The sequence below is a fragment of the Zeus faber genome, assembly GCF_960531495.2.
Source record: "Zeus faber genome assembly, chromosome: 7".
Classification (NCBI taxonomy): Eukaryota; Metazoa; Chordata; class Actinopteri; order Zeiformes; family Zeidae; genus Zeus; species Zeus faber.
Window position 1 is genome coordinate 27213700 of NC_137203.1, and position 27754 is coordinate 27241453.

Below are 27754 nucleotides of genomic sequence, written 5' to 3' on the forward strand. Positions count from 1 at the left end.
ATCTATCCATCCATCTACCCCTCTATCCATCCATCCATCTACCCATCTATCCATCCATCCATCTACCCATCTATCCATCCATCCATCATCTACCCATCTATCCATCCATCCATCCATCCATCTATCCATCCATCCATCCATCATCTACCCATCTATCCATCCATCCATCCATCTACCCATCTATCCATCCATCCATCCATCCATCCATCCATCCATCCATCCATATGGACTTTATTGGCTTGGAAACATACACATTTCCAAAGCAAAAGTGGCACACAAAAAGTGAATATAACGGAAATTTGAAATATACATTTATAAACATTACTGTTAATAAATAAATGGATATAAATGAGTGTGTGAGAAGATAACTGTGTGTGTATGTGTGTCTGTGTGTGTGTGAAGATAACACACACACACACAAATATGGCTAACTTCGAGTAGAAATAGAACATTTAAAAAAAATAATCAAACATTGCTGTTAAAAGAAATCGGTATAATATATACAAAGATAAGAATAACTACATCTATCTCATTGCATCACAGTGCCTCACACATCATTCCGTCCCGATGAAGCTCGTGAGAGGACGAGTGAAGGTCGGATTTCCTTTTCCGCGAGGCTCCTCCAGGGGCAGCTAAACTACGGGACGCGGGGTCCTTCAAGTTCAGCGGCGCGCGTTTGGCTTTCCTGCTCGCGCGCCCGAAGGTAAACAGCGGCGCGCTCACTCGCGTGGTGTCTCCTGACGTCTTGTCAGTTATTTCTGCAGATATTGCGACAGTTGTTGACCTCCTGAAAGGGGTCATGTTGTAGTGGTATGTCGGCGTGGTACCGGCTGATGCTAAGCTACTAGCGTACCGTAGATCTGCGGAGAACCGTCCTGTTGTCCTTTACAACCTGCTGATTAGAACAGTGGTTTTTTGTGTTCGCCGACAGATAGTGGCGTGGTTTTCGTCATGCTGGCCTGTGTGGAGGCAGCACAACAACGCTTTCATCCATTATGCATCCATCGCGCTGTTGTTCAGTTGAGCCTTGTGAAAGGGGCGGGTCTGTTTTCATCGAAGTGGCCCGTTAGCCATTTGGCCTCGCTCTAGTAAGTGCAGCGATCCACTTCTCAGATGCGTCCGTATTTGTCGAAGAACCGGTCTTTACTTGCCCAAAAGTTCTGAGGTCTTAACCGAGGAAGCTACTTTATACTCTAAACAACCCTGTCTCCACCAGTATTAAGGAGAAGTCCAGCGCTGTTAGGAACTTAGGCACTTTGGCGTTTGGCAGCTTTAATAATAGATTGTCACTATGAGGATAATGTAAAGATTAATTACAAATGATAATAATAATAAAGAACATGTTTGTTATTTTCTCTATTGCTAAATGTGAAATAATTCAGGAAAAAAATGCATGTATGAAAATGTATGATTTCCCTGTAGTTGTAGATGTCTTAAATGGCGGCATATTAAGATCATTGCCCCATCGGAGATAAGGGTAAGGTAAGATAACACTTTATTAATCCCCGGAGTGAAATTCAGGATGCATGCATTCTAAATGATAAACTATATATATAATATTATTTCCAAATAATAATATTTCCACTCTGTGCTCATAGACTGTTGTAAAACGTTGTCATTCACTCTCAAAAGAGAAGTCCCACCCCTCACTGGAAATGAATGTAGGAAACATCCTAACTAGATACACACTTTATTCATCTAGGAGGGAAATTGCAGTGTCATAGTAGCTCACATCAAAAATAGGCAACGATAAGGCAATAAGGGAAAATAAATGTACACTGCATGATAAACCTTGAAGTTAACTAGAGAATGGGGGGGGGGGGGGGGATCTTTTGAAAATAAACCTAAAAATTAACAGTAAAATAATAAATATGTTAAATTCGGCAATATACAATAAACCTGTTGATAAACAATAAATATTAAAAAAGTAATAAAAATAATCAAAATTACCAAAAACAAAATACAAACATATTTGGCAATGTACATAAACCTAAACAATAACTACAAGATAGATAAATTGGCCATGTACAATAAACCAAAGAAGTGGAGAATAAAATTAGCCTTACATGTCCTATACTGAGGTAGGATTATTTTTTACTCCTAGTCACCCCCCCCCACTTACTTGCACACTGGCCCTGCTCCAAGAATTCCTTTGCCTTAATGTGAAACATATTAAAAAATAAAAAATCTAAAAGTTCATTCTATAAGGTTTCAGTGGGACAGATTTGGGTTGGAAAATCATCCAAGAAATGGGTGTGGCTTGTAATTAGTTACTACATTATAATGTCAAGTTATTTGGTTGACTAAAGCTACTCAGCAAGGGGTACATGATGAATATTTCAGTGGGCGTTATAGAACATATACCCATCATTCTATCCTTTATCTACATAGGCAAGTTTCGTGTTGGCTGGCTAAAATACCCCCAAATATCCCAGATTGTTATATTTGTCTTTATGGTATTATAGCAGGACTTCCATTTCCTGTCTCAGCTGCAAAGTGGCTCTGATCGCTTTTCGCACCGCGGGTTCCGTGTGATGTAGAGTGACACTCCAGCTGTCAAGACTCTTGTGTCCCCCCATTCTCTAGCGTCCAGGTAAATCAGCTCGTGGAGGAAATAGGTGATAACGCAAACAGATAAGCGCCTGGGTACCTGTTGGCCGCAGTCAGGACCCCCTAAATCAGGACCTGCTGACACGGTGCTCCATCAGTGCTTGCCTCAATGAGACCCACAAGGCATTCAGCCCTTATCTGCAGTGGCCCCTGCACAGCATTCACGCCATTGACACAAACAATGCCGCCCCTTTCCCGTTCACTGCAGCTGTGAGTGACAGTGGGCGTGGGCGCACTTGTGTCTTACTTCAGCCTCTATCTGACGCGGGCCTGTTTATCCAGTCCACATCCCCCAAACCGAGAGCCACTCGCTCCATCACACAATAAAGGGCGTGCGTCCTCTCCACTTCCCCGTGTGTTTGTCTAGCTCAACTTTTATAATGGACCCGGTGCTGCATTCAACACGTTGGTTTCCTCTTTCGGGTGATCTGATTTGGACTAAGGTTGGGGCAGAACTAATGGTTGGAAGCCCCCCCCCCAACATCCCCTTTCCATACCGAGAACCCCACTCAACAATGTGGAAGTGCTCCCGAAAGAGAACTATGGAAAAAAAAAAAAAAAAAAGTGTCATAAGGGTATTGTATTAAAGAGCAGAATGCCTTAGAGCTGAGTTGTAATGTGGGAGCACAAGATAAAGCTTATTTTTTGAAACACAGGCTGCACAGATTTATGTATGTTTTCAAGCATTGTACAAGTACTGAGTGCTCACTCTTGGGTGCTTACCAATACAGAGCTGGTGCAACTCAAGCGCATTTATAAAGGGTTTCAGGCCCAGACTTCCCAGTGATCTGTAAATAATGTTTTGACATTCTTCTTATTATTATTATGTCACGGCATCTGTAGGTAGCACAGCAGTCCGTGGTGGTTCCAAACGCACTCCAAAAGCAACTTGTTGAAACTGAATCATTTTTTGTAAAAATAAGGCGTTACAAACGTTGGCAGAAACAGGGCCAATAATTCCAATTAAAATCAAAAGATATAGAAAAAAAACAACTAAAGGTTATAGGGAATATTGATAAAGTGGTCAACTGGCATTGAACCACCTTGAACCTCATAGGACCATGGACAGCTCCGCAGGTTGCGGCCTCGGGCGCAGTGGCCCGGAACTTCATCATCGTCATCATTTCTACATTGTAACACCGAGATACGAGGAGCGAAAGCTGCGAAAATTTGTATGGACTTGCGACCGACTGCTCCAAGATACGACCGTAGAAATTTGCAGTTGGCGCGTTGGCGGCCATGTTCGTTCTCAGTCATCGTGTGTTAACGTAGTCCGTGGCTTATCGATTTTTTCTTTCATATTTCATATTTCAATTCATATTTACTGTGTTTGTGCTGTGTATTTTGTTTATTTTCACCCTTCATGATGAGTCCTAAGAAGAAGGATGATGGGAAAAAGAAAAGGGCAATGATTCCCATTGAAACTAAGAAGGAAATCATAGAAAAATATGAGCGTGGTGTATATGGGAAAACTTGCTTCGACATACAAATGTTTTAACATACGGCCGCTCTTATAGAACGAGTTACATTCGTAAGTCGAGGTACCAATGTATTAAGATTTGGTGAGAACTAGAATTTCTTAAGTTAAAAAAAAAAAAAAAGATATATATATATATATATATATATATACACACACACTACTCACAAAAAGTTAGGGATATTTGGCTTTCGGGTGAAATTTATGGAAAATGGAAAATGTTCACGCTACAGTGATATTATATCATGAAAGTAGGGCATTTAAGTAGAAGCATGCAATGGTGATTTCCTCATCTCAAACAATTTATTGAAACAAAAGCCAACAACAGTGGTGGGTTTACCACAACAAAAAATGTCAATGTCTCAATAACTTGTCATGTGCCGTTGAGCATTAATTACAGCTTGACAATGACGTCTCATGCTGTTCACAAGTCGACTTATTGTCTGCTGAGGCATGGCCCCCCACTCTTCTTGAAGGGCGGCCCTCAGGTCATTGAGGTTCTGGGGTACAGAGTTACGAGCCTCTACACGGCGACTCAGCTGATCCCATAGGTTTTCTATGGGATTCAGGTCTGGAGAAAGTGCAGGCCACTCCATTTGAGGTGCCCCAGTCTCCAGCAGCCGTTCCCTAATGATGCCACCTCCATGAGCAGGAGCATTGTCGTCCATGAAGATGAAATGAGGTCTGTGTTGTTCATGCAGGGGCACGATGACTGGATTAATTGATGTTATTCAGGTAGTATGGGCTTGTCACTGTACCATTCACAAAGTGTAGGACAGTTCTGTATTGACTAGACACACCTGCCCACACTGTAACACCACCACCACCACCAAAGGCTCGTCTGGTGACAACAGTGGCTGATGCATAGCGCTCTCCTTGACGTCTCCAACATTGTTGGCGGCCATCATTTCTGCTTGAATCGACTTTCATCAGAGAACAGCACTGAGGCCACTGGTCCCTCGTCCAGTGTAAATGCTCCCTGGCCCATGCAAGACGATGATGCCTGTGCCTGGTGGTGTGGTCAGGTACCCTTGCAGGTCGTCTAGCACGCAGACCACGCTGATGTCAACGGTTTTGAATGGTCTGACGTGACACTTGGTTGCCTCTCACCTCCCTTAAATGTGCCTGGAGTTGAGTGGCATCATCATCCGGTTCCGCAGGGCACTGTTCACAATGAAGCACTCATCAGTGTGGGATGTGGCCAAAGGACGTCCACTTCTCTGCCTTTCTGTGACTCTTCCAGTGTCTCTGTATCTCTGTTGCAACCTGCTGATGACACTCTGTGACACTCTAAGCTCAGTGGCCACTTCCCTCTGAGAACATCCTGTTTGAAGCCTCACAATGGCGAGGTACTGTTGATCAGTTGTTAGGTGTCGTCTTGGTCTCATGATGTCAAAATGTGAACAGCATTATCAAGAGGACTGTTTAAATACCAATTCTAATTGAACCAGGAAATGTATTGGTCGATTCATGGATCAAACACTTGTTGTGAATTTTGCCGTTCAGCTCCTTGTTAGAGAACAGCAAGTTGTGCAAAAAGTACTGAAACATTGAACAGTTGGACATGTGCATTCAAAAGTTTAGAGAAGGTCAAATTAAGTTCACCTGTAAAGGTTATAGTGCATTTTAGGTTCATCCTGAAATTTCACCCGAAAGCCGAATATCCCTAACTTTTTGTGAGTAGTGTGTATATATAATGAGAGAGATATTTACTCATATTATTTAAATGTTTTTATAGTCACTGCACATAAACCTAAAAATACGAGCTCCCCACTCAACCGGGTTTTCCCGTGCATGGGGTGTTGGGGACCCCTCCTCAAGTGTCTCTCGCCCGACAATTTCCATTATCTTCAAATCCCACCGTCAGGATTTGGCATAGCACTGGCGCAGCCCCTCTAAGGCTTTCCTTACAATTACACATTTTCATTAAAAACATTAAATCAAAGTAACTACTAGGAGTGCAACGGATCACAAAACTCACCGTTCGGATCGTATCATAGTTTTGAGTCACTGATTGGATCATTTTTCGGATCATTGGATCATTTTTGGCCCCCAGTAACTACATTTAATTTCAATATCATGTTCAATTTCTCACATTTATAACAAACAAAATTTCATGAAAATCTGTTCAGAATTAAGCGAGTTACAAGGCGATTTTGTAGAGAAGTCTGCATGTCTTAGTACACATCGTATTTGTTTACTAGCGGATCTTGATCACTCCAATATGGCGGACGAGCAGACGCATAGCAGCGACATTAGCTTCACGATATGTCTGAATGTAGAAGTAACATAACACGACGTACTGCAAACCAATCATTGCGCTTCAGAGTAAAACACAGCACGCATCTGTCTTGTCTATCTTCTTTTCACTGACACTATGCATTGAGATTTATGGGATTATTACTTTGAAAGTAACAGCGGCAGTAAAACTGTATTTCACTATGATGGTTAAAATTTGCATTAGATCCGCGGTTCACATGCGAGCCGAACCGTGGGGGAAGGGCTGTACGGATCATGGATCATCTACGTTCCGTTAAACCACTGGTAACTACTATCCAACAATTATTTTAAGTTTAATTTTCATTTAAGACTGATCATTTGTAAAACAGGCAAGTGAAGAGCATGGATGTAAATGCGTAATGACTCTCCAATGGAGACATTTCCAATGGAATGGCGCACGGATTAATTACTTTTCTTTCTTTTATCTATTTATTTATTAAATTAATTACTTTTCCACATGGATCATTGCGATCAAATTGCACTCAGCAGCAAAACTTTAGGGTTGTGTTTGCGCTGGCATATCATTAGCGCAATATCTTATGTGAATTGGACGCTAAAACAACGTAGATAGTGAGCGCAATTGATGCACAATTCATGGTGCTATGAGTGGCTGCAATCCATTTCTTTGTGATTTCACCTCAGAGTATTTTATATACGTTTCCGTTGGTTTCGTTGTGGTGAATTTGTCCCAGATTTGAAATGAAATGTCGTGCTTGTTTGTCATCTTATATCCATAGCCCACTGTTGACCGATAGCCTAACTATCTCTTGAATGTGTGCTTCCTCGGTATGTGTAAGCTACCTTCAGTTTTTCATCACGTAGCTCAAATCTCATATTTGACAATGATGATATCAGGGCTGGGGATCTTGGGATCCCATGCTTCCATAATGGCTCCTGTGAAGAAGGGCATTATGCAGCTTCTATAATAAACCCTCCCTGTGATCAGTATACCCCCCCACCTCCCCCGTGCTGTTCATATTTATCAATGGCAGAATGTGACAAGGGGGCAGCTCTGCTCCGGGGCTGCCGATCACATGATACCAGCTCCACTGTGCCAGGAGAGGAATTTCGAGTGGACCCCGCCCCGCAAAAAAAGAAAAAAACTTTCAGGACTCATATCTTAACGAATTGTCTTCCCAAAGCCAGTATATGTGCAGCGAATCCAGTCCGGGGGGGGTGCTGCACCGATAGTGGCTGCGTTTGATCTGAAGGTCGCCATCCCCTTGCCGGCGCTGAGTGATGCCTGGCGGGCGAGGCTGGCTCTTATTTAATAACATGAAGGGGAAGCGGACCTCTCTCTCATAATTAGGCCTAATTACCCTGCAGGTGTGGAAAGACGGCCCAAGAAGAGACAAACTGCCTTTATCCACGGTCTTAGAGTCAGATTACCCCGAGCTGTCTTATCTGCTGCAGGACCAGCAGGAGCCTCAATCCTCCCAGACCTCTTCCCTGGGCCCAACTCAGGTATATAAATCACTCCGTCTGATTTATCATCCCCTGTCCGCGTCACACACACATTTAATTAGGCACCTCGGCTACTTAGTCCCTTATGTCATTTCTGAGGTTTTCCTCCTGGACAAGTTTAATAAGACCACTAATGCAATTGTGCGGGCCGCAGTCAAATTCACCGACCTGCTGGTTTTTACCTTTATCTATCGCTCAATCGAGTTGTGAAAGCAGCTTAAGTTTTATTAAAAATGATAGTCCCCCCCCCAAAGTCCTTGAGGTGCATGTGCTGTGGATTCACATCCACTCAAGGCGTCTTTTGGAACTTTCCTAGCTTAATACCTGAGCATAAATATCATATTTTGATGTGAAACAGACAAGTTCTGCCTCTCCGGGTCAACGTGAAACAATTGAAACGGCCTTTCATGGATAGGGTATGTTTCAGTGATATCCTGCCCGCCAGCCTGTTTATTTGCCGACTGTTTCTGCCTCCCACCGCCTGCCTTGTTTGTGTTTGGGCTTGCAGCTCACCCGCTAACAGCCCCCACAACAGGTCTATTGTCGGGCGGACGGGCGCCACATGTCTCTAGAGGGTCCACTAGGGAAGTGGTGGTAGGGAAGGAGCGGGCCTTACTATTGGCACTGCCGGGTACAGCCAGGCTGTTGCTGAGCCCTTAGCTTTACACGTTGACACAATTCCCCTCTCCCGCTCTCACCAATGTCCTTGTCACTTCCTGCTCCCCTGTGTTTGACTGACAGGAGAGGTCTGATTGCTGGAGGAATGTTCTCTGGGCCCGGCCCAGAACCACACAGTCCTGCTGCAGGACAATGAGGGAACCCTAATCCACCTGTTGTCAGGATGAGCTGCCTGTCTGCCTCTCACACCCCACAGACGCACCGCACTCCGGATGAGGAATGCAGTCCACCAACTCATTCATAGGTATAGGCTTAGGTAATGGGTCCTCACAAAACAATGCTGACATCTTTTCCTTTGCCATTTTTGTCATACCGCCAAATAAACAGCGTAGTACAGCGTGTGGACACGGTGACAGTGAATGAGTGGCTCGCCAGTTTGCTCCAGACGTACACCACAATAGAAAGGCATGCTTTCTTGTTGAAACATGTGTGGAAGCAGGAGATTGAAACCTTTTGCTGTTGTTTTATTTGTTCACTTCATGAAGCTACTTTGTTACGTTACGGTGCTCGTTGACCTGGCAAGACCAGTTTAGAGCCACCGGATAAAAGGATATCCTCAAATAGTCCAATAGATGGAAACCTCACTGCTTCCCCATTTAATTCCTGGATTTACAATAAAAAAATCTTTTTATATTTAGGAATCTCTGGAAGGCCTTGGTTGCAGTAGTTTTTGGCCGAGGTAAAATGTGATGGGCTACGTTACAGCTTGTCAGAAGTGACTTTTCTGATCACAAGGCATGCATGACTCAAATGGTTGCAATGCAGCGATGAGGTGTTTGGGTTGATGCGTGTTTTGATCCTGCAGTGCTTCCATGAGACATTAGAAAACACAAGCTTCTCCACTTTGTCTGCAGATAATTGTTTGTCATGTCATCCTCTCTTGAAGCAACAAACCATATTATCGTTCCTTTCTTCCTTTAATCTTTTAATTTTTTTTAATTCAAAGCAATTCCATACTATGGAGGTTAGGTTTAGCAACTTTTTGAGTATCAAAATATATTGTAAAAAAAAAAAGTGAAAACACTCCCGATATATCACTATCCTTATCACCATATCTGTTCCCATCAGTAGTCAGTACTCATCAGTTGATGAGTACTGACTACTGGCAATTATCAGTTAATGGATATTGGTAAAAAGTAAAAAGTAATATCACACACCCATACAAAGAGTCAGAAATCAATCAATAAATAACTTTAGTATATATTTTTTCTTTTTTATTTAAGAAAACTGCAATTGTAATCTATTTAAGAGTTATTGCACTAAATCACCATCTATATTGGAGATAAAGTGTTGGGGCTGTACTCAACATTGATTGTCGATTAGTTTAGTACGCCAAAGATGCTTTACCAGTAAAAAAATAAATGGGGACTGATTTACCAAACAGTAGAAGGGAGGGTGGAGTTTTAAATTTCAAAGTGAACATTTGTATCTATGGTTTCAGAAGCATCACTGAGCTGTTTTGTGCCGTACGACAATTCAAACATTTTGCTGTGAATTTCCAAAGAAATGCTCAATGTTGTGGACCACGGCCGCCAATCACGGCAGCATTTGAGTAATATATTTGGGATGACTGCGCTCATTGTGAGACCTAAGAATGTGGCGCTCGGCCCTTAATTAGGAAGGCTGACCAGAGGCCTGTCTCTCCGCTTGGAGGATTCACACGGACAATTTAACCGCTAACCTCCCGAAATGAGCTCCTCTCGAATGCCTCGGACTCCGGTTTCAGCGTGTGCCTGGTCGCGGGGATCAAGGGTCACGATGAGTAAGAGTAGGGGAGGAGGGGGGCGCAGGGTCAGCGTGCGGAAGCGGCTTAGTTATCATTACCTTTGATAACCTTCCTCTCCTAGACGGCCTTTAGTGGCCTAGATCAAGTTAAGGGCGAAAGCACCGCTCCCCCGCTCTGCTTGTCTCATTACTGCAAAGCCCATCCCTGAGTCACTCACCTGCTTTCTGCCGCGATTTGACGCCGGCGCATCATTTCCTCTCGGCATACTTGCGGTTGGCATTATTTCCAAGGCGGGCCTGCCTGCAGACGACATAAAAGCCCGAGTTGCTCCATCTGCCTCTGGGAAGCAACTGCTGTCATTCGGAGGGGGGAGTTAGAAGCCCCAGCCCGTGTCTGTTTACAGTAATTAAACTGTCACAGTGGTGTGATTTATGATGTATTGAGTAAGAGAGGTGTTATCACCCTGCCTAGAAAGAGGAAGACTCGCAGAGTGGGGGCCATGGGAGTGGTGTGCACCGCTGCACCCGGCGGCCCACGGGGCTTTAGGGGAGAAGAGATAGACAGCGCAGCGCACACAACAGCCTGACCGCCGTGCAGAATAGAGGCTTCCAAGCGGAAAGCTATAAACAAGAAACGAGTGGAACAGTCCACACTGATCGTCAGCCACTCTCTGTTGTTGTCATCCATTCATGTTTTCATGAAAACAAATTGCGAGTGATGAGGTTTCTTGATGAGGTTTAGACATGTTTCCACAGCAGCCACGCTCACTGAGCGGTCTTTCTTTCTGGTTTTATGCCAGTTCTAATGAAATTCAGTTTATTTTATAATGTGATGTTCCTTGTGTGTCCTCCTACAGCACGTCCACAGGGAGATCCGTGGATGTCTCGTCCTGCTCCGACCCCCATCTACACCCTGAGGGGTGCGGGGGCACCCCTGAACTTCCTCCACTTCAGCTGCAGAGCAGGGGATCGCCCGCTCCTCTTTTCAGCGTGAGTTACAGGCTCCTTCACAGACTTTGGAAAGTTTTGCGTACGCTTTTTTTTTTATGTTGCTTTCTCAAAGTTGTGAATTACTTTTTCCCTGTAATACAAGCTCAGTAAAACAATCAGATAATCACAAATTAAATATCCTCTTGAGAGAAATATCTGAGGCGGCCAACCCAGTGGCCAACCCGCCCAAAAAACTGTCACTTCTTTCTTTTTGAATTGCCTCCAAGGGAGCTCCACTATTTTGTCTATATTTTTATTTTCACTCAACAGCAGAGCAATGAGTATATCTAATACCTAATACAGGTACTCCTCACTTAACGACCTACCTGTTTAACTACCATCCCGATTTACAACCAGCTCTCCGACCAGTCTGTATTGAGCACTGCGTACCCTCTTCGTGCGCGGTGTTTCAGCGTCAAGCATCTCATCGCGCATCACCCTTTATATACTATATACACTATGTACTGTATACTATATACACTACATACACTATAATAGACTTTATATACTATTTACACTTTATATACTATATGCACTATACACTCACCGGCCACTTTATTAGGTACACCTTGCTAGTAGGGGGTTGGACCCCCTTTTGCCTTCAGAACAGCCTTAATTCTTCATGGCAGAGATTCAACAAGGTGTTGGAAACATTCCTCAGAGATTTGGTTCATACTGACATGATAGCATCACACAGTTGCTGCAGATTTGTCGGCTGCACATCCAGGATGCGAATCTCCGGTTCCACCACATCCCAAAGGTGCTCTATTGGATTGAGATCTGGTGACTGCGGAGGCCATTGGAGTAGAGTGAACTCATTGTCATGTTCATGAAACCAGTTTGAGAATATTTGAGCTTTGTGACATGGTGCATTATCCTGCTGGAAGTAGCCATCAGAAGATGGGTCCACTGTGCTCAGAAAGGGATGGACATGGTCAGCAACAATACTCAGGTCTGCTGTGGCGTTTAAACCATGCTCAATTGGTAATAAGGGGCCCAAAGTGTGCCAAAAAAATATCCCCCACACCATTACACCACCACCACCAGCCGGAACCCTTGATACAAGGCAGGATGGATCCATGCTTTTATGTTGTTTACGCCAAATTCTGACCGTACCATCTGAAATTGAGACTCATCAGACCAGGCAACGTTTTTCCAATCTTCTTTTGTCCATTTGTTGTGAGCCTGTGTGAATTGTAGCCTCAGTTTCCTGTTCTTAGCTGACAGGAGTGGCACCCGGTGTGGTCTTCTGCTGCTGTAGCCCATCTGCCCTTTCTTCCCCATTCTGATGCTGGGTTTGAACTTCAGCAAGTCATCCTCACCATGTCTACATGTCTAAATGCAATGAGTTGCTGCCATGTCATTGGCTGATTAGCTATTTGTGTTTACAAGCAATTGAACAGGTGTACCTAATAAAGTGGCCGGTGAATGTATATACTATACACTATATATACTATATACACTATATATACACGGTATACATCTCATCTCATCACCGTTCTCAGTTTCGTTCCTGCAATCTGTCAATATTCTCTACACTAGTGTTCGCAATGGCCACGCCCCCTTAGCGTGAAATAACATGGGTCCTCCCTTATCGACCAATTCGCTTAACGACTTGGTTGTAGGAACGGAACTTGGTTGTTAATTAGGGAGTTCCTGTACCAGTATTGGTATTAGATATTAGAATCAGAGACAAAATAAACGATAACTCAACTTTAACTTTCATTCTACCCTGTTTTTTAAATATAAATAATAACAATTATCAAATCATTTTTTGTGCTGTGTTGTGCAGGTCTGGCAAGGGTGGCATCCACCTGTGGAACCTGAACAGCAGGCGGGCGGAGAAGGTTCTGGACGGCCACTCCGGCAGCTCCGTCACCTGGATCAGCACACTGCAGTCAGCAGATGCCCTCATCAGGTCAGTAAGACTACTGTGTGGCTCTTAATTTTCTGTTATTTAAGGTTATAAACATATATTGTCACGCTCTTCTGTAGAATCGCAATGAGTGATTTCTCTCCCTTGTTCTCCTGGATGTTTACTTTACGATACATTGAAGACCTTCTTTTCATGATTAGAAGCAAGTTGAATATGAAGTTTCACATGTACTACCATTAGATTCTGTTGATGTCTAAAGTTTCATGTCCCTAACCGTAGCTCATGTATTTATTTATTTATTTTGTTCCTATTGGCGGACCAGTCAGGGGCGAGACATGCGCGCGTGTGTGTGGGATCTGAGCGAGGGCCGCAGCGAGGTTTCGGACTCGGTGTGGACTGGCAGCGTGGGATTCTGCCAGTGCTCCTTGTTGGAAACGGGCCCTGCGACGTGGCTGCTGGCCTGCCCTGGGCAACAGACCGAAGAGGTCACTCACACAATATCCATACACACCACCATATCTACTGTAGAAACACTGGGTCAAGGAATCAAAATTTCTCATTGTAATGTCAACATATTGGTACAAAAGATTTGAGGTCATGGAGTTTCCGCAATATTCACAGTGTGTTAACACCATGTAAGTATTGTGAAAGTCTACCTAAAACAAAGTACAATTCTAATAATTATAGAACCAAACAAAACATGTAATTCTGTTATATCTTACAGTTTAAAATAACATGTTTTTTAAAGTACTTCCTATAGTACTTCAGAAATGAGTGTTGAATGCCAATGTTTGTAGGAAGGTTTGCAAGTGGACTTTACTATCAAACCTGATTGGATGCACGTTTCGTGAACAGAGGCCCAATAATCCAAAACTCTGTCATTGACAGGGCGGCCTTAATACCATAGATCACCTTGTCATTTCACATAGAAAGGCTCCACGAAGAAAAATTTCAAGTATTAGCCATCGCACAACTTGAGTCATTAAGTGGATTGTGCCTACTAGGTCTTCATAATGGAAATTCAGAAACAATTCCGCAAATCACGTCAGCTCTTTAGTGAGCAGTTTGTAATTAATTATTATTTCTATTATTATTTCTCACACATTAGGTACAAATTATATCCACACCCTTCAGTTGGTGGATAAAATGTGTTTGTGTGGCAGACATATACAAGCTGTGTAACAGAATAAAAGTGTGTGTGTGTGTGTGTGTGTGTGTGTGCGCGCGCATGTGCGTGTGCGCGTGTGTGTGTGCGCGCGCGCATTTTAGAGAGTAAAACGGCTGTTGACTTTCACTACCGGTAAAAACAACTTAGGAGGCATTGTGTGTGCAATGATGCAGGTCAGGCGGGGTGGTGGGTTCGGCAAGGGGGATGATTCAGCCACCATTTATTGCATCCAGATTCATGTTACGCACCCCACTGTGCAGGAGACGCACTTGAAAGGGGACAGGGCGGTCACCTGATCCAGCGAAACGCACCTCCACTGACTCCGCTCCTCCGCAGGGCCAGGCATCAGGGCGCCTGTGACTCCCAGCGCCTCAATAATACCATTGTCCCAACAAGACAGAGGCCGAGACCAACATACACACACAAAAACACTTAAAGGTGCACATACACGGATGCACTAAACCGAAACAGTCTGCCGATGATCTTTACTTCCCACCTCATCGCCACGGTGATCACGGGCCAAGGCAGATACTTTACAAAAGAAACGTGTCTGCATGTACGGGCACAAAGCAACGCTAACACAAAGACCACACACAACAGACTCATGCAAACCCAACGCAGTGCACACCGGCGTAGTTGAGCACCATGGGCGGTGGGGAGGTAGGAATGTAACCAAGAAGACAGACTAACAATTTCCCACTCAACCGTTTCAGGCGATTTTGCTGTTTACCGCTCACAGTGAGAGACTGCTGTGAGCGCAGTTCTGCCATAGCACAGACATTAATTAATAGTGTGGGTGTTTTATTTATGGGCAGTGCGATACCACAGGCACCTGAGGCGAAGGCAGCTCCTCTTAAGGGTGAGAGCGAAAAAAAAAGGTCCTCTTTGTCAGGCATGCGGAGGTAAACACAGGGGACAGATGGGAGGTAGCGCTAATGTACAGATTGCTCCCTCAAAGGGATGTTTAATCGGAGGCACCTAATGAGGATAAATATGTGCATCATCCAGCGCCAGCCAAGTCAGAGGGAACCGAGCAATGTCCACGCACACACACTCACTCCCAGGCAGTTCATCATGACCTTCATTAGGCTGTGTGTATTTTATCAGAATCAGTGCCAGCGCGTGTAGGAAAACAGCATTAATGCGGTGGGGTCGGGCTTTAGTGGGATTTATTATAGACAATGGGACGGCCGCTCTATGCTGATGGATAGTACTGTACACGCCGCTGTGAACTGCACTCACTCTGAACTGCAGGCCAAGTGGGAGACGCGGCCTGCGGCGTTGTTAGTCGAAATGAAGACAAACAAATCCTGACTTGGATTACAGCTGGCAAATAGGTCATATGCAAGTGTGTGGTTTGTGTAGCAGTAGTGTTGATGGTCAATTTTAAAACTGCAAGAGCTGCAACGATAATTTGTATTAAAACAAATGGAAATCAAGCCAAAAAAAAAAAGGTGACTAAAGCCATTCTCAGTAAAGGCGTTCACGTGTCTAGCAGCATAGACTGCAAAAGGCCACCTTGAAGCCCCTCAAGTGGCTGGGTGTCCACTTAATTGCATCTTTTTGATTGTCACACCTCCCCCGACAGATCAAGATCGTTGAGCTGCCCAGCAAGACTACAGTCTGCTCGCTGCTTCCAGAAGCCAAGCTAGGGATGGTCATGTGTATTAAACTGTGGCAGGTAAGCAGACGTCAGGCCTTGCAACTCTGATCTCCTCAGCGATCATCTGTTGGTTTAAACTTCATCCCTTCTAAAAGTCCCTCCCTCCCTCACAGATGTCGCAGTTTGAGAAAATGCCGTCTTCATTTCAAAAGTTGCTATTTTTTTCCGGGATGAACAAATTGGCCCTTTAGCCCACGAGGAGCCGCCGTTACAGGCGAGTCTATACGGGAGAGACGTGGGCGTGTGATTTATAGCCGCCAACTCGTCCCAAACCATTTTTTCCGAGTGTTTTCTTCCTCAACTGGCAAGCGAGTCCCAACACTGTAATTAGAGCGTTTGGAGGGGCCGGGGGTTCAGAGACCATATATCAGCCTGCAGCTGCACACCCAGGCTGAGCCACAAGAAGCACTCCCTCTGTTTTCCAAATGCTGTCGAAGGTTTTATTTTTCCTCCCATTAACGAGACCTGTAATTATTTTTGTGCCTAATTAATAACTCTTTGTTAGAGGAGGGCTGGAGGAGTTGGGTCGTTTTGGGAGATGTGAATGCAGATGTTGAAGATATGGCAGAGGGGTGTAGGTAGGATTGCTTTGGTAATTGTAACAGAAATGGTGGTTATACCCCCCTGCCCCCTCCACTCCAGTGACTCTCTGGATCGTTGACAGTCATGTCAAGAGCCATCAACATACAGGTGACACTGATGCACTGAAACCTTGATGCACCACAGAGCTCCACAGCGCACACCACTTGTTGGCTATTTTTCAAAAAGATTTTCCCTTCTCATCGAATTTCCCAGTTGCAACCCAGAGTTGTGTCCTTTCATCGTCTTGATTTACGATCCGACACAAGTTTCAGCGTTGAGTGCCAGGAAACATAATTATCAATAATGCAATATCAGTGTGTTACGGCGCATGCTGCTGTCTTGACTTCAAAGCTATAAGGGCCCAGGTGATGCTAAATCATTTTCATGGCCAACTGCTTCCAGGGCCAGGCCACTCTCATCTGTCACTGTCGCCGCGCAACTTCATGACCGCAGAGTTCATGAAGCAGAGTGCAGCGAGGGGGAACTCTCACGCATTAATATTGACTGTACGTATGCCTGTGTGTACATGTGGATGCACAGATACACACTGTCTGCTGTACCACCCGTACAGAGGTGGAATCATTTTGTTTCAATCATCAATCAGTTGTCAATCATCTTGTTCATCTTGTCTTTGGCCTTGACTCCTCCGTGCTTAGGACTTTTTTCCCCTTAAGATGCAAGGATACAGTTAGCAGTTACCCCTACCCTCACTGTTCCTCTTTCCCTGTCTGTCACTCACTTTCTCTCTCAGCTTCACCCTCTTGTCCTCCTCCCTCCCTTTCCTCCATGCCTGGAAAAACAAGTGATCATCGTCTCTTACACTAAGACGGTCCGACCAACAGATGAATTGCCAGCCTCTAAACCCTCTCCTCTGGACGTTTAGGGAAAACTGTTTAAAGCCACTCGCAGCCGAATTTTCTTCTAGCTTCACTCTTCAACCGAGATTCCTCCCATCTTCCATCTCTTTTTATAGTTAGAATCCTCAACTCCATCCACAAGGTGAGTGAGCTCACTGTCTGATCTTTGGAATCTGATTGGCCAGTAGTGATGAGTGATTCGATAGGAGTTGGGAAGAAGAAAGTGTCTCCATATGTGGGTCTGTCATGCGTGGGGATGTGGGCTCTGCTGCGGGGGACGGTCAGTTGATGTACGATGTGCAAGGCTTTTAATGTGAACAGAGGCTGGTGGGGGGAAAAGGAAATGTTCCTATACAGATATCCATCACTCTCAGCTCATCGCCCTTCTAAACGCGCACGCATGACATCATGGCGGATTGGGACCAACCAGGGGACACGATGGGTTCCTGATGTTAAGCAGTGTCGGCCCCTAGGGGCCTGTGTTAGCCACGTCGGCAAAGGAGACTCCAGAGTTTCCAACTTTGGGAGAACTCCGCGGTGCACTACGAGGACCCTGCTGTTACCATTCTCCGTCTTGGCCCTGCCTCTTCGTCCGGCCTCCGCCGCTCTGTCCTGCCAGCTGTCTTTTGGTGATGAATCTCCTCCCGAGGCCCAGGTCCCCTCTTCAGCAGAGAGCGCTCTTGTAGAAGGGCCCTGTGGAGGATATAATGAATTAGGTGTCTGCCCAGGGTTCCCCGACCTCTGACCCCTGACATGATCAATCAAGGAGGTCCTACACTTAAGTGAAGTGCAAAGGGCCACGGTGGGCCCCCTGGCCGGGAACGCCTGGCTTGGGTCCTGCCGGCAGGCAGGGGCCACCAAATCTCACTTGTTTTTATTTGTTTTGACAGTCTCTTAGTGTTTGTCCTCGCTGACGTGTTTCGAAGAAATACATGGCTCTGTCTATAATTTGTTTAATGCTGAAAGACAAAAAAAACAACTCTAGCTTTAAATGAGAAGAGGACTTGGAGATGGATGAAAAGATGGCATTCTGGCCCCCCTCGCACATATGGAAATCATTTCTCTACCTCTTTTCTTATGGTTGTGCAGGGCATACTGCGATCCCCTTATTGAAGGTATGTTGAAGAATAGGCGCAAACAGATTTGACTGCATCCAAGTTTGTACTGTGGAGCACTCTTTGTTGATTCTCTTCAACGCAAGTTGTTTGACAGACTGAAGCCTAGCTTCTTTTTTTTACAATTTTAAGTGCTATGGATTGCTTTGTTCATTTGCATAATCTCCAGGCAGAGGTGATCTCAAGGGGGTGTGTTTGAGGTTACAAGTGGAATGGTCTATTACACACTAAGGAAGAGGAATGGAGGGCTTCAGGGAAAGGGGTTAAAAATGGAAGGATAAGTGCAGTGTACTACTCTATCCCTCCCAAACCCTGCCTCTTAATCTTTCCCCCACTCTTTCCTACTTTCATCTTTCCCTGCTTCCCTCTCCCTTCCTGTTTCCCTTTCCTATTCTCTACCTCCACTGCCTTCAGTCTTCACTCAGCCTTCCCTTTACCAGTCCCTTCTGTTCCCTCCCCACAGTGGTACCGTGATCTATGGCGCTCCCCCAGCTTGTATCAGCTCACCTTAATGTTCTTATTCGAGGGGATGATTTACAAGCTCGAGGACTTCCTCCAAACAGCTCCTTCGCTATACTGGTGAAGTCTTTTCGGAGGCAGCACATACACTGGAGGTTATCTCTGTCTCCTCAACACAGCGTATTCAGTCCAAAGAGAAGCTGTCAGACCGGCCTCTGTGGGGGAGAGGGGTCATAGGTGTGTCTTTTAATTGTGACACTGTTTGGAAGGTTATCTAGAAAATATTTATTACACACAGTTGTCATTTCTGTGCAGTATTGAATATGTACATATAAATACATGTAGGTTAATCATGAGATCATTAATCGTTAGATGAAAGCCGTTCGGTAGTACAAGGAAATTAGCTCTGTCTCTATAAATCTTTCATGCTAGTGAAGTCTGCTGCAGCCCTGTTCTGCGTTAGTAGGGCTCGTGGCTCGGCGATACAGATGAGGAGCAAAGTGATGAGTGCTGTAATGGACTGCTGGTAGGGAGAGAGCAGCAGGCTGACAAATGGAGACCACGGTGTCTCTGATGGTGTCGGCAAGAGCGTCCAAGATGATAACCCCTGCTCCACTCCTAGCATGGTGCTGCGGTTCCTGTGGTTTCAACTGCGCAGGTTCTCACCTCACATCCCTCCCCTTGTCCCTCTGCCTCTTTGCTTCTCCTTGTTGACCCTCTCTACTGTTCTTCTTCCATCTCTTCCTCCCCATTCTCCACTCTCACTCTCGCCCTCCTTCCTCCTCTCCCATACCTAGCCGGATGCAGGTTCTGGCCCCCTACTGTTAGCTGGCTACGAGGATGGATCCCTGCTGCTGTGGGACGTGTCCCAGAGATTGCCACTGAGCCTCACTGACACCCAGCCCGGGCCCATCATGTGCCTGGCCTTCGATCCCCAGCGGCTGAGGGGCATTTCAGGCTCCTCCGAAAAGCAGCTACTACCCTGGGCTCTCGACAAGCAGGACCACCTGCAGGTGAGTGGAGAGTAAAAGGTCTGAACCAGGTTGCAAGATGCACCACACCAGTCCCTTTGGATTAGAGCATCATAGAGGCGTACATCTACAAATGTCATGGTGGAGATGATGGAGAGGTGGAGATAAGAAGGAGCTCCTCCCTTCCCTGAGGATCTGTAGGAGAAAACACTGTGGTCCAGAGCGGAATAGGCTCTACAGGGCTCCAGGCTCATAAATCAGCCGCTAGTTATAAAGGGTCACCAAGGCCATCCGCCAGGCTGTCACTCCACACACACACACTCTGAAGCAGTGTTATATATAGAGTATTATTGATAGATTCCGATTAATGTAACCGTTATATATTTTTATTTTTTTATGAAGGTACAACATAATTTATTTTTGCTATTTTGTTAAAATTCCAACTGAATGATGAATTGTTTACTAAAAACAAGATAGACATACCTAGCTATATCCGACCCATACCAACACCCACTAGTCCGGTCGTGGCCCGAACTCTACCCTGAAGCGGATGCCAGAACGTCATCTGCCATTTTCTAGTCCGCTGCCGGGACTTGGACAGAACCCCAAAAGAGATCCCATCAGATTTGTACTATAATTCATCCTCCTTAACAGCCAGTGCATCAGAGTTGCAAGCCTCATTTATTGCTATATATTTTGGTGATTTCATGAGCGAAAGGGAATGGTCCCGTATTTCAGCCTACCCCCATGAATCAGTTTTGAGAGAGGGGAACCTGAGGCTGATATAGTACACTCCTGCACTGCAGAGGCTTATTATTCTTTCCAAGGCTCTTTACAAATGAACGCTTGAATTAGAAATATTTTCAAAGCCCAGTTTGCAGTTTTTTGTTTTTTTTTGCCTTATACCCTAAATGTGTCCACAAAATCATCAGAGTTTATTCCATAAATAGGAGGATAATGGTGGCTCGGTTTATTTTGCTCAAGCAACAAAATATTGCTTTGGTGTCTGAAGACTGGCTGAAGGCTGAAGATGACTGGAAAAGCACGAGGGGGGGGGGTGCGGAGGAGTCCAATGGGGGCTTTTAAATAATCCTGAAGTGCAGCCTGGTGTGACGTCCAGACAGCTGTCCCCGGTTCTTCCCACAAAAGTATTTTTCTGCCGTATTAGTGGGAGGTGAAGGCCGGTGATGGTGGTGGGGGGTGGAGGTGGACCTGGACCTGCTGGGCTCTGACGGATGACCCGCGAGAGGTAATAAAAATATCAAAACCTCGGAGGCTCCGAAAGCAACAACAAAAAACACATCTGCAGTAAAAGGGAACAGTAGGCCACAGCGGGAAGCGGCAATAAAACGATGGGGAGGGCCGTAAGTACCCCAGCATACAGCCCTTCTCCACAAATCACCACTGTGCCGGGTGGGCCGGTTTCCCACTGTGCGGCATAAGGATGCTGCCCCTGGCTCTTAGAGGGGGCAGGGGGTGTTTGACACAGCACAGTGCAGTTATGATTTACTGGAGGTGAAGCGCAGTGACGAGAGGCTATCTGTCCTTATCGGGGCCTTGATAAACTACGGAATAAGGTTAACGTATCACACATGACTCCCAGAGGCACTTTTATCTGCTCTTGGTGAGCTTGAGAGACAAGACTGGCTTGCTATCTGTTCATTAATAATGATGCATCATCTATTCTAGCTCCCCCCCACACCTTCCTCCTAAAACACATTTTTTTGATAGTGTGTCAGGACGAGCGTTCGAGGGTGTGTGGGTTTAAAACCTTTTTAAGAGAAATACACATCAAGAAAGTGTATTGGCAAGAGCGGAGATGGGTTCCTCCAGAAACCAAAGGGGGGCGAAGGGGCTGGAGGTAGAGAAAGAGGATAGAGACAGGGAAGATTAGCAGGGTAAACCAGGCATGGCTGCAGCAAGCTCCTTATGAGACATGGTGACAGCTCGCTCCAGGTGGAGCTCCAGGTCCTCATCCTCACCAGAATGTAAAGACACCAACACCACCACCACCTGACAATCACCAGCACGGCGCTTTTCCGTGAAACGGGCCAATTGGAACCCACAGTTGGCTCCAATCAGGCCCAGCCATAATCTGGTATGGTGGGAGTAGTGAATTCATATGATTTTAATCATTGCTGATTTTGATGTGTGGATCTGCTGTCATAGAAATTGCAGTTCTTACTCTTGAGTTTATTTAACCCGCAGCTTTCTGAATAGGAAAACTCACCTGTTTGACACGTCCCTCTCTTGTCAGCCAAAGCCATGCTCCGACAGGCCAGGTGACAAAAGGCTATAATCTCCCTGCCGCAGAGTGCGATTCAGGGCCGGGGTGTGTCTGAAATACCTGCAAAAAAAAAAAAAAAAAAAAAAAAACCCTCCCGGGCCGACAGGCTCGAGTGAGTGAGCGTTGATGGGACGTTTCAATAGAACAGTGTGAATGTCGAAGATCAGTGCCAAAATGGAGAGAGGGAGAGAGAATGAGACTTGAGTCAGCTATGCCAAGTGGACGCCTACTTTTGAATGTCTCTTCTGTCGGCAAGATGCAAAAAAAAAAAAAAAGGATCCTGAAGTGTGAGTTTGCGTTGGATCCGCCGTGGCCCACAGAACGCCTTGTGGACCACAGCTGCTGAGCAGAGCTTGTAGACTTCTGACAGCTGAGAACACTGGCAGCGGCTCTGCTGATCTGTGAGGTGTGTGTGTACATGTGCATACTATATCACAGGCAAGGGAAGAGGTGTTCTAATGAAAAAACTTTTAAGAATGATGAGGCCTAAAGATGGATTCTGTCCATGATGAGAGTTTGATGGTGAGGGAGCAAAGAAAGGAAAGAAAAATGGGGGCGTCTGCGAGAGCGAAACCAAGATTCCCAGGTTAGAGCTAATGGATTTCATTAAGGATTGAGCCCTGGCTAATGGCACTGCTAGAAGATCAGCAGAGTTTCCTCTGTGTTCCATCAACATCCGTGTTGCAGCACGGCAAGAAAATAATCACCGCCACAGGCGAAACTGACCGATGGGGTAGTTTAGTTACGTTTTCCTCTTAAGCACAAAGAAGTCATCTTAATGTTTAAATGAGAGGTTTCATTTGTGCGCAATAACAAATACTCGCAACACCACGTCACTTAATCATTTACAGAAGCGCAACAGGCGCAGAATGAAAAATATTGTTTGCTAATGCACGAATGCAACAACAGGAAATCACTGGCGAGTCGATAGGGGAGAGAAATATTGCAGTAGTTTTTAATTTGCATCCTGCCTATTCCTCCTGCTTTCTCAGACCAGAGAAAGTAAAAAAACAATTATCCAGCTGCGGATGCCGAACGACTTTTACTAAATCACTTAATGCATGCTTTTGACCCCTTAACGAAATAAATGCCTTTTTCTGACACAAACTATGGGAAGCAAAACAAACAAAAACAGACACTTAAACCCATCATTATCAGGCCTTTAATGCAAACCAGATGTAGAGAACTTGGGGCATACCAACTCCTTGAGGTAATAATGGGGTTCAAAACAATCTATCTTTCACCCCCCAGTGTCCTTTGTAAGCGCAGCATCTTACTTGTTTGGTCTAAGCAGTCATGAGCTGCCTCGCACTATTGGCGGTGGTGATGAAAGGTTGATTTAGAAAAAAAGGAAATGCAGGACTATTAAAAACACGAGCGCTTGTTCTTAGTTTATCTTTCTCGCTCGGTTTTGATCAATGACATTCCTCCCCGCTCTCTCTTCTGCTCCCACTGCATTCCACTTCATCCACTTGGGCTAGGAGTACCTGGCTTATATCTTCCACATGCAGCCTGTAGATGGTTCCAGCCCCGAACAGGAGCACGCCGATAAATTCTCCGGCATCTCCTCCTGCACGGGGCCATTAGTCTCCCTGGACGCAGCTTATGAAGTCGATTATACGCTGTCCAGTTCGATTTCAGCCCTCTGAGCCAGATGTTCCCATCCCCTTTGTGTCACAACGGAGATCCCAGGGCCGAAGGAAGAGCACGTTTCGCTGCAGAGGAATGTCCGCCGCAGCCAGGCCCTTTAGATAGTGATCTTAGCCGCCATTCATTACAATATGTCAGAATGTTGCCCCTTTACAGAGATTGATACAGTCCCAGGGACAGTGTAGATCACAGGCGGTGGGAGCTATGGCTAATGTGGAGCAGGCAGCCATCACAGCTGTGTATTTATCGAGTCGCTTCTCCTGCTGACCGGACCTTTCAAAGCAATTTCAATTCATCAGAGGTGCTTAAAGCAACGACTCTGCAAACAAGCATTTCAGCAAGCTAGTTGCTCTCCTTAACACGCGGTATGACAAAGGTAACTCAAAGCCCCATCCTGCCTTCTGAAGCGCCCCCACTCCTGACTCCAAACCAAATACTTGTATGCAGAGAGATTTCCTAGAGGCACTCGTGTTGGAGCGTTTTACGGCCGATGATGGAGGCCCAGGATCGGAGAAGGCCAGGTTCATCAACCATCACGTCAGCTGAAAGTCTCTTCGTGGCCCTGTTTGTGTTGGACGCACTTTATGAGACAGCAGACAATGAATGGCTCATTGAGCTTAATCGATAATCCGATAATTCTCCAAGCTGGACGGTGGTTGCATTTGATATTGGTAACATATTCTTCTGGCAGCAACTTAAAAGTTACTCCATGCTTTGGTATGCATCATTTTGGCCCCTGCCTAACATATCTGCCCTTTTGTTCTTTAGCTCCAGGACCCCGTGGCTCTGATCAACCCTGGAGTCTCTCAGCTGTGTATCCGGGGGGACGGTAAGATCCTGGCATCGGCTGGGTGGGACCACCGCGTGCGGGTGTTCAGCTGGAAGAAGTTGCGCCCGCTGGCTGTGCTCCAGCATCACACAGACATGGTGCTCACCGTGGCTTTCTCGGACCACCAGGACCCCCGACACAGGCTCCTGGCTGCAGGCTCCAAGGACCAGTGCATAAGCCTCTGGTCCATATACAACGAAGGGGACAACACTGGTTGAGCCTCTAAGCTCTAGAGGAATTGATATGGACATTTTCCGTGTACGCTTACTTCAAGCGAGTCTCCTTTCCATCAGACTGGACACCAATATAGCCCATGGTCGCTCTGTTGATATATGGATTTTCACTTTTGTTTTCTAGTTCCATTCACCACAAATGGCATATGTAAGATAAGTGTAATAATATGGCAATATGCCACCAAATATAAGAAAGCGAAGTGTGTTAGACCCCACAACTATGTGAAAGGCACTCAAGTTAGACTCCCAAGCCACACTGCGCTTGAAATACCACATTCCAGACCAAGGTCCCATCAACACTGCTACAAAAGGTTTCCTCCAAGTTTTCAAAGAAACATTTTTAGTATGCACACCTGCATGCAACACGTATACCGGTCAAAACCCATTTGGTGTTTTTTTTTTTCTTTAGACATTCATCAGAATAGATGAACCATTATTAACATCATTAATTCCCCTCTCAACTTTTTCACACCACTGTGTACCGCAGCCCGATACCGTGTGGACTCATGTTATTGTGTCTGCTTATCTGGTAGGAGATTTGCTCCAGTGGACTTGAATTTGAGGTATAAGTCGCACCTGAGCGGCTGTGTAATCCAGCGTTGTTATTCTAACAGGCCCTCCAGGTCGAAACACGGGGGCCCCCCAGTCTGACCTGGGCTGTATTTGTCAAACAAGGTTAATCATACCCGGGACACGGAGAACACAAAGATGTTGGTTTAGCAGAGCCGCCGATCAACAATGGACCGCCACGGCTAACATTAACTATTTATGAAATATTGTCAGGATCCTCCTTGAAAAATGGGGCTTCTTTGCAATGTTAAAACGTTTTTTTGTATATGCAAAATGTTAATTAATTAACTAATGACAATAAAAAGACATGGCAAGATGGGGAAAAATGGGATGGCATTGTAGAAAAACTTGCCATGCCATATTGCTTCTGTCATTGAGAACGATACACTTGGCTGAGGTTGTGGCTGTTTTAAATTAAAATGCTTCATGGGCATAAAAGGTATTTAAGGAGACAAACTGCTTTTTGGTTCATGCAACCAAGTTCATTAGTTGACCATAAGTTTATCAGTGGCCATGCACGTCACATTGCACCAGATGATGCCTACAACACTACACACAATCTATCTCCGGGGATTACATACCGTATATGATTCTATAGACTTAAAGCTCAATCATTAATCAGAACTCAATGTGTGTATTATAGGGTGGTTCCTTAAAATTGTGCACCCTTAAAAAAAACCAACTCACCAAAAACAAACTTTTGCAGCTTCTTTTTTTGTGTTATACAAAGGCAGTGTGCTTTGCCCTTGTCTCCCCTCGTACCATTGTCCCTGACCCTGCTGGTGACATCTTGGATCCATTATAGCTTCCTACTGATCCTGTAGGCTTTGAACAAACACGAGAGGTAATGTCGCCCAGCTTCCGTCCATTCTCTGATAAATCAAACTCTGTGGCCATTGGTGCAGACGTCTGCTGAATGGGGCAGACAGGCCGCCCGCCGGCCCTAAGAGTGCATCGACCTCGTAAATCACCTCATAATGGATAATTTAGGAAGTCAATAAATGGTCAGGGAGAACCCCTTTTTCGACATGGCAGGCTGCACAATAGGCCTTATGGCTCAGCTAGCACCTAACGTGTGTCTTCCATGGGCTTGAACAACAAAGGTCAAACTGGCCTTGTAGGTGGACATTATCTGCGAACATGCATAGGCAGGCACGCGCTTAATATTAATGCATGTTTAAGTATGTGGTATGCGCTGTCAGACCATGGGCCTAAATCACTGGGTGTATTCATGGAGGATTACATTACTATAGTCCGGACTATGGGCGGGGAGCCATTGTTTATAAAAACATAAAAGAATAAGTGTGATTTGAAATTAAAATTGTGTTGCCCCAATGTGCCACATGGCTAATGTGATTTTATTTATTGTATCATATCCGTATTAATTAGTCCAGCAGAGCAGTCTCATTTTGCGGTCATGATGTGTATTTATGTTCTGCATGAACTGCGGGTGATCGCGAAAGCTACATAAACTGCAGCCCCCCCTTGGATTAGCAGACCAGAGGAAAATGGAGAAATGTGCAGACTACTATTTCGGTATAGAGGGCTCCAATTGTTTGTTTTTTGGGTTTTTTTTTGCCGTCCCCGGGTATGGTGCAGTGGCGGCAGCTTACACAGGTAAACCGAACAGTGCAGAGTCCTGATAGGCCTGTCACAACAGATGTTCCAGATGCAGCCGAGTGTCAAATGATGCCTCGAGTTGCATTATCATCAATCCTCCACCTCCTCATACTTCAATGGCAAAATCCTTGGCACCCTGTCCTCTATCTGCCGCTGAAGACATCTGGGTATATTCAGAATTCAGCATTTTTGACTGTAGCGGCTTTGCAGGTTTCACCCTTGGTCTGAAATGAGTGATAGATTCGTATATTATTCTTCAAAATAAGTCCTGCTAAAAGCTTGCCAGAAACTATTTTAAAGTTCTTGTGCGGAAGGGTTAATATTGGTTTTACTTTTCTGCGCAGGCACTCTGCTGGCCACCCACTTGCTGTTCCCTTTAATGCCTTAGGAAGGCATACTAAGTAACCCAATTGGAAAAAAGTGATTATTATTATTCATAAGCTTATGTTGAGAAAAATATTTGAATATATTTATTCAAAAGATTATATAAAATATGTGTGTAAAGCTGTTATAGCCGTTGTCAGCGTTAAATCAGTGCTCTCAGAGGTCCTATGTTGTTTGGACTATATGCTGACAACAGTTTAGTTCCTGATTAAATGGCGATATGGCCATGGACTAGGATTTCCTCACCTGCTGACCCAGGGCTCGGG

General features: G+C 45.2%; 1 protein-coding gene across 5 annotated transcripts; it reads left to right on the forward strand.

Annotated features, from left to right (window-relative positions):
- Window positions 1-612: 612 nt before the first annotated feature.
- On the forward strand, window positions 613-25869 carry gnb1l (guanine nucleotide binding protein (G protein), beta polypeptide 1-like). 5 transcript variants are annotated; one of them, XM_080003261.1, is made up of 9 exons: window positions 648-703; window positions 7781-7831; window positions 8573-8765; window positions 11092-11224; window positions 13017-13142; window positions 13423-13585; window positions 15857-15949; window positions 19742-19957; window positions 24621-25869. In XM_080003261.1, exons 3-9 carry the CDS (start codon window positions 8729-8731, stop codon window positions 24897-24899), a joined length of 1047 nt encoding a protein of 348 aa, XP_079859387.1. In that variant the 5' UTR covers window positions 648-703; window positions 7781-7831; window positions 8573-8728; the 3' UTR covers window positions 24900-25869. The 5 variants fall into 5 exon arrangements, with proteins under 5 accessions (XP_079859389.1, XP_079859387.1, XP_079859388.1 ...); XM_080003262.1 differs by having other exon boundaries at window positions 8573-8753; XM_080003264.1 differs by lacking the exon at window positions 13423-13585.
- Window positions 25870-27754: the final 1885 nt, after the last annotated feature.

Bases quoted from the DNA above. Each gene is read 5' to 3' on its own strand.
- gnb1l (XM_080003261.1), top strand. From the start codon at position 8,729: ATGCAGTCCACCAACTCATTCATAGGTATAGGCTTAG. The intron at 13,143-13,422 runs GTCAGTAAGACT...TTGGCGGACCAG, and splicing joins TCAGCAGATGCCCTCATCAG to TCAGGGGCGAGACATGCGCG. The intron at 15,950-19,741 runs GTAAGCAGACGT...TCCCATACCTAG, and splicing joins TGTGTATTAAACTGTGGCAG to CCGGATGCAGGTTCTGGCCC.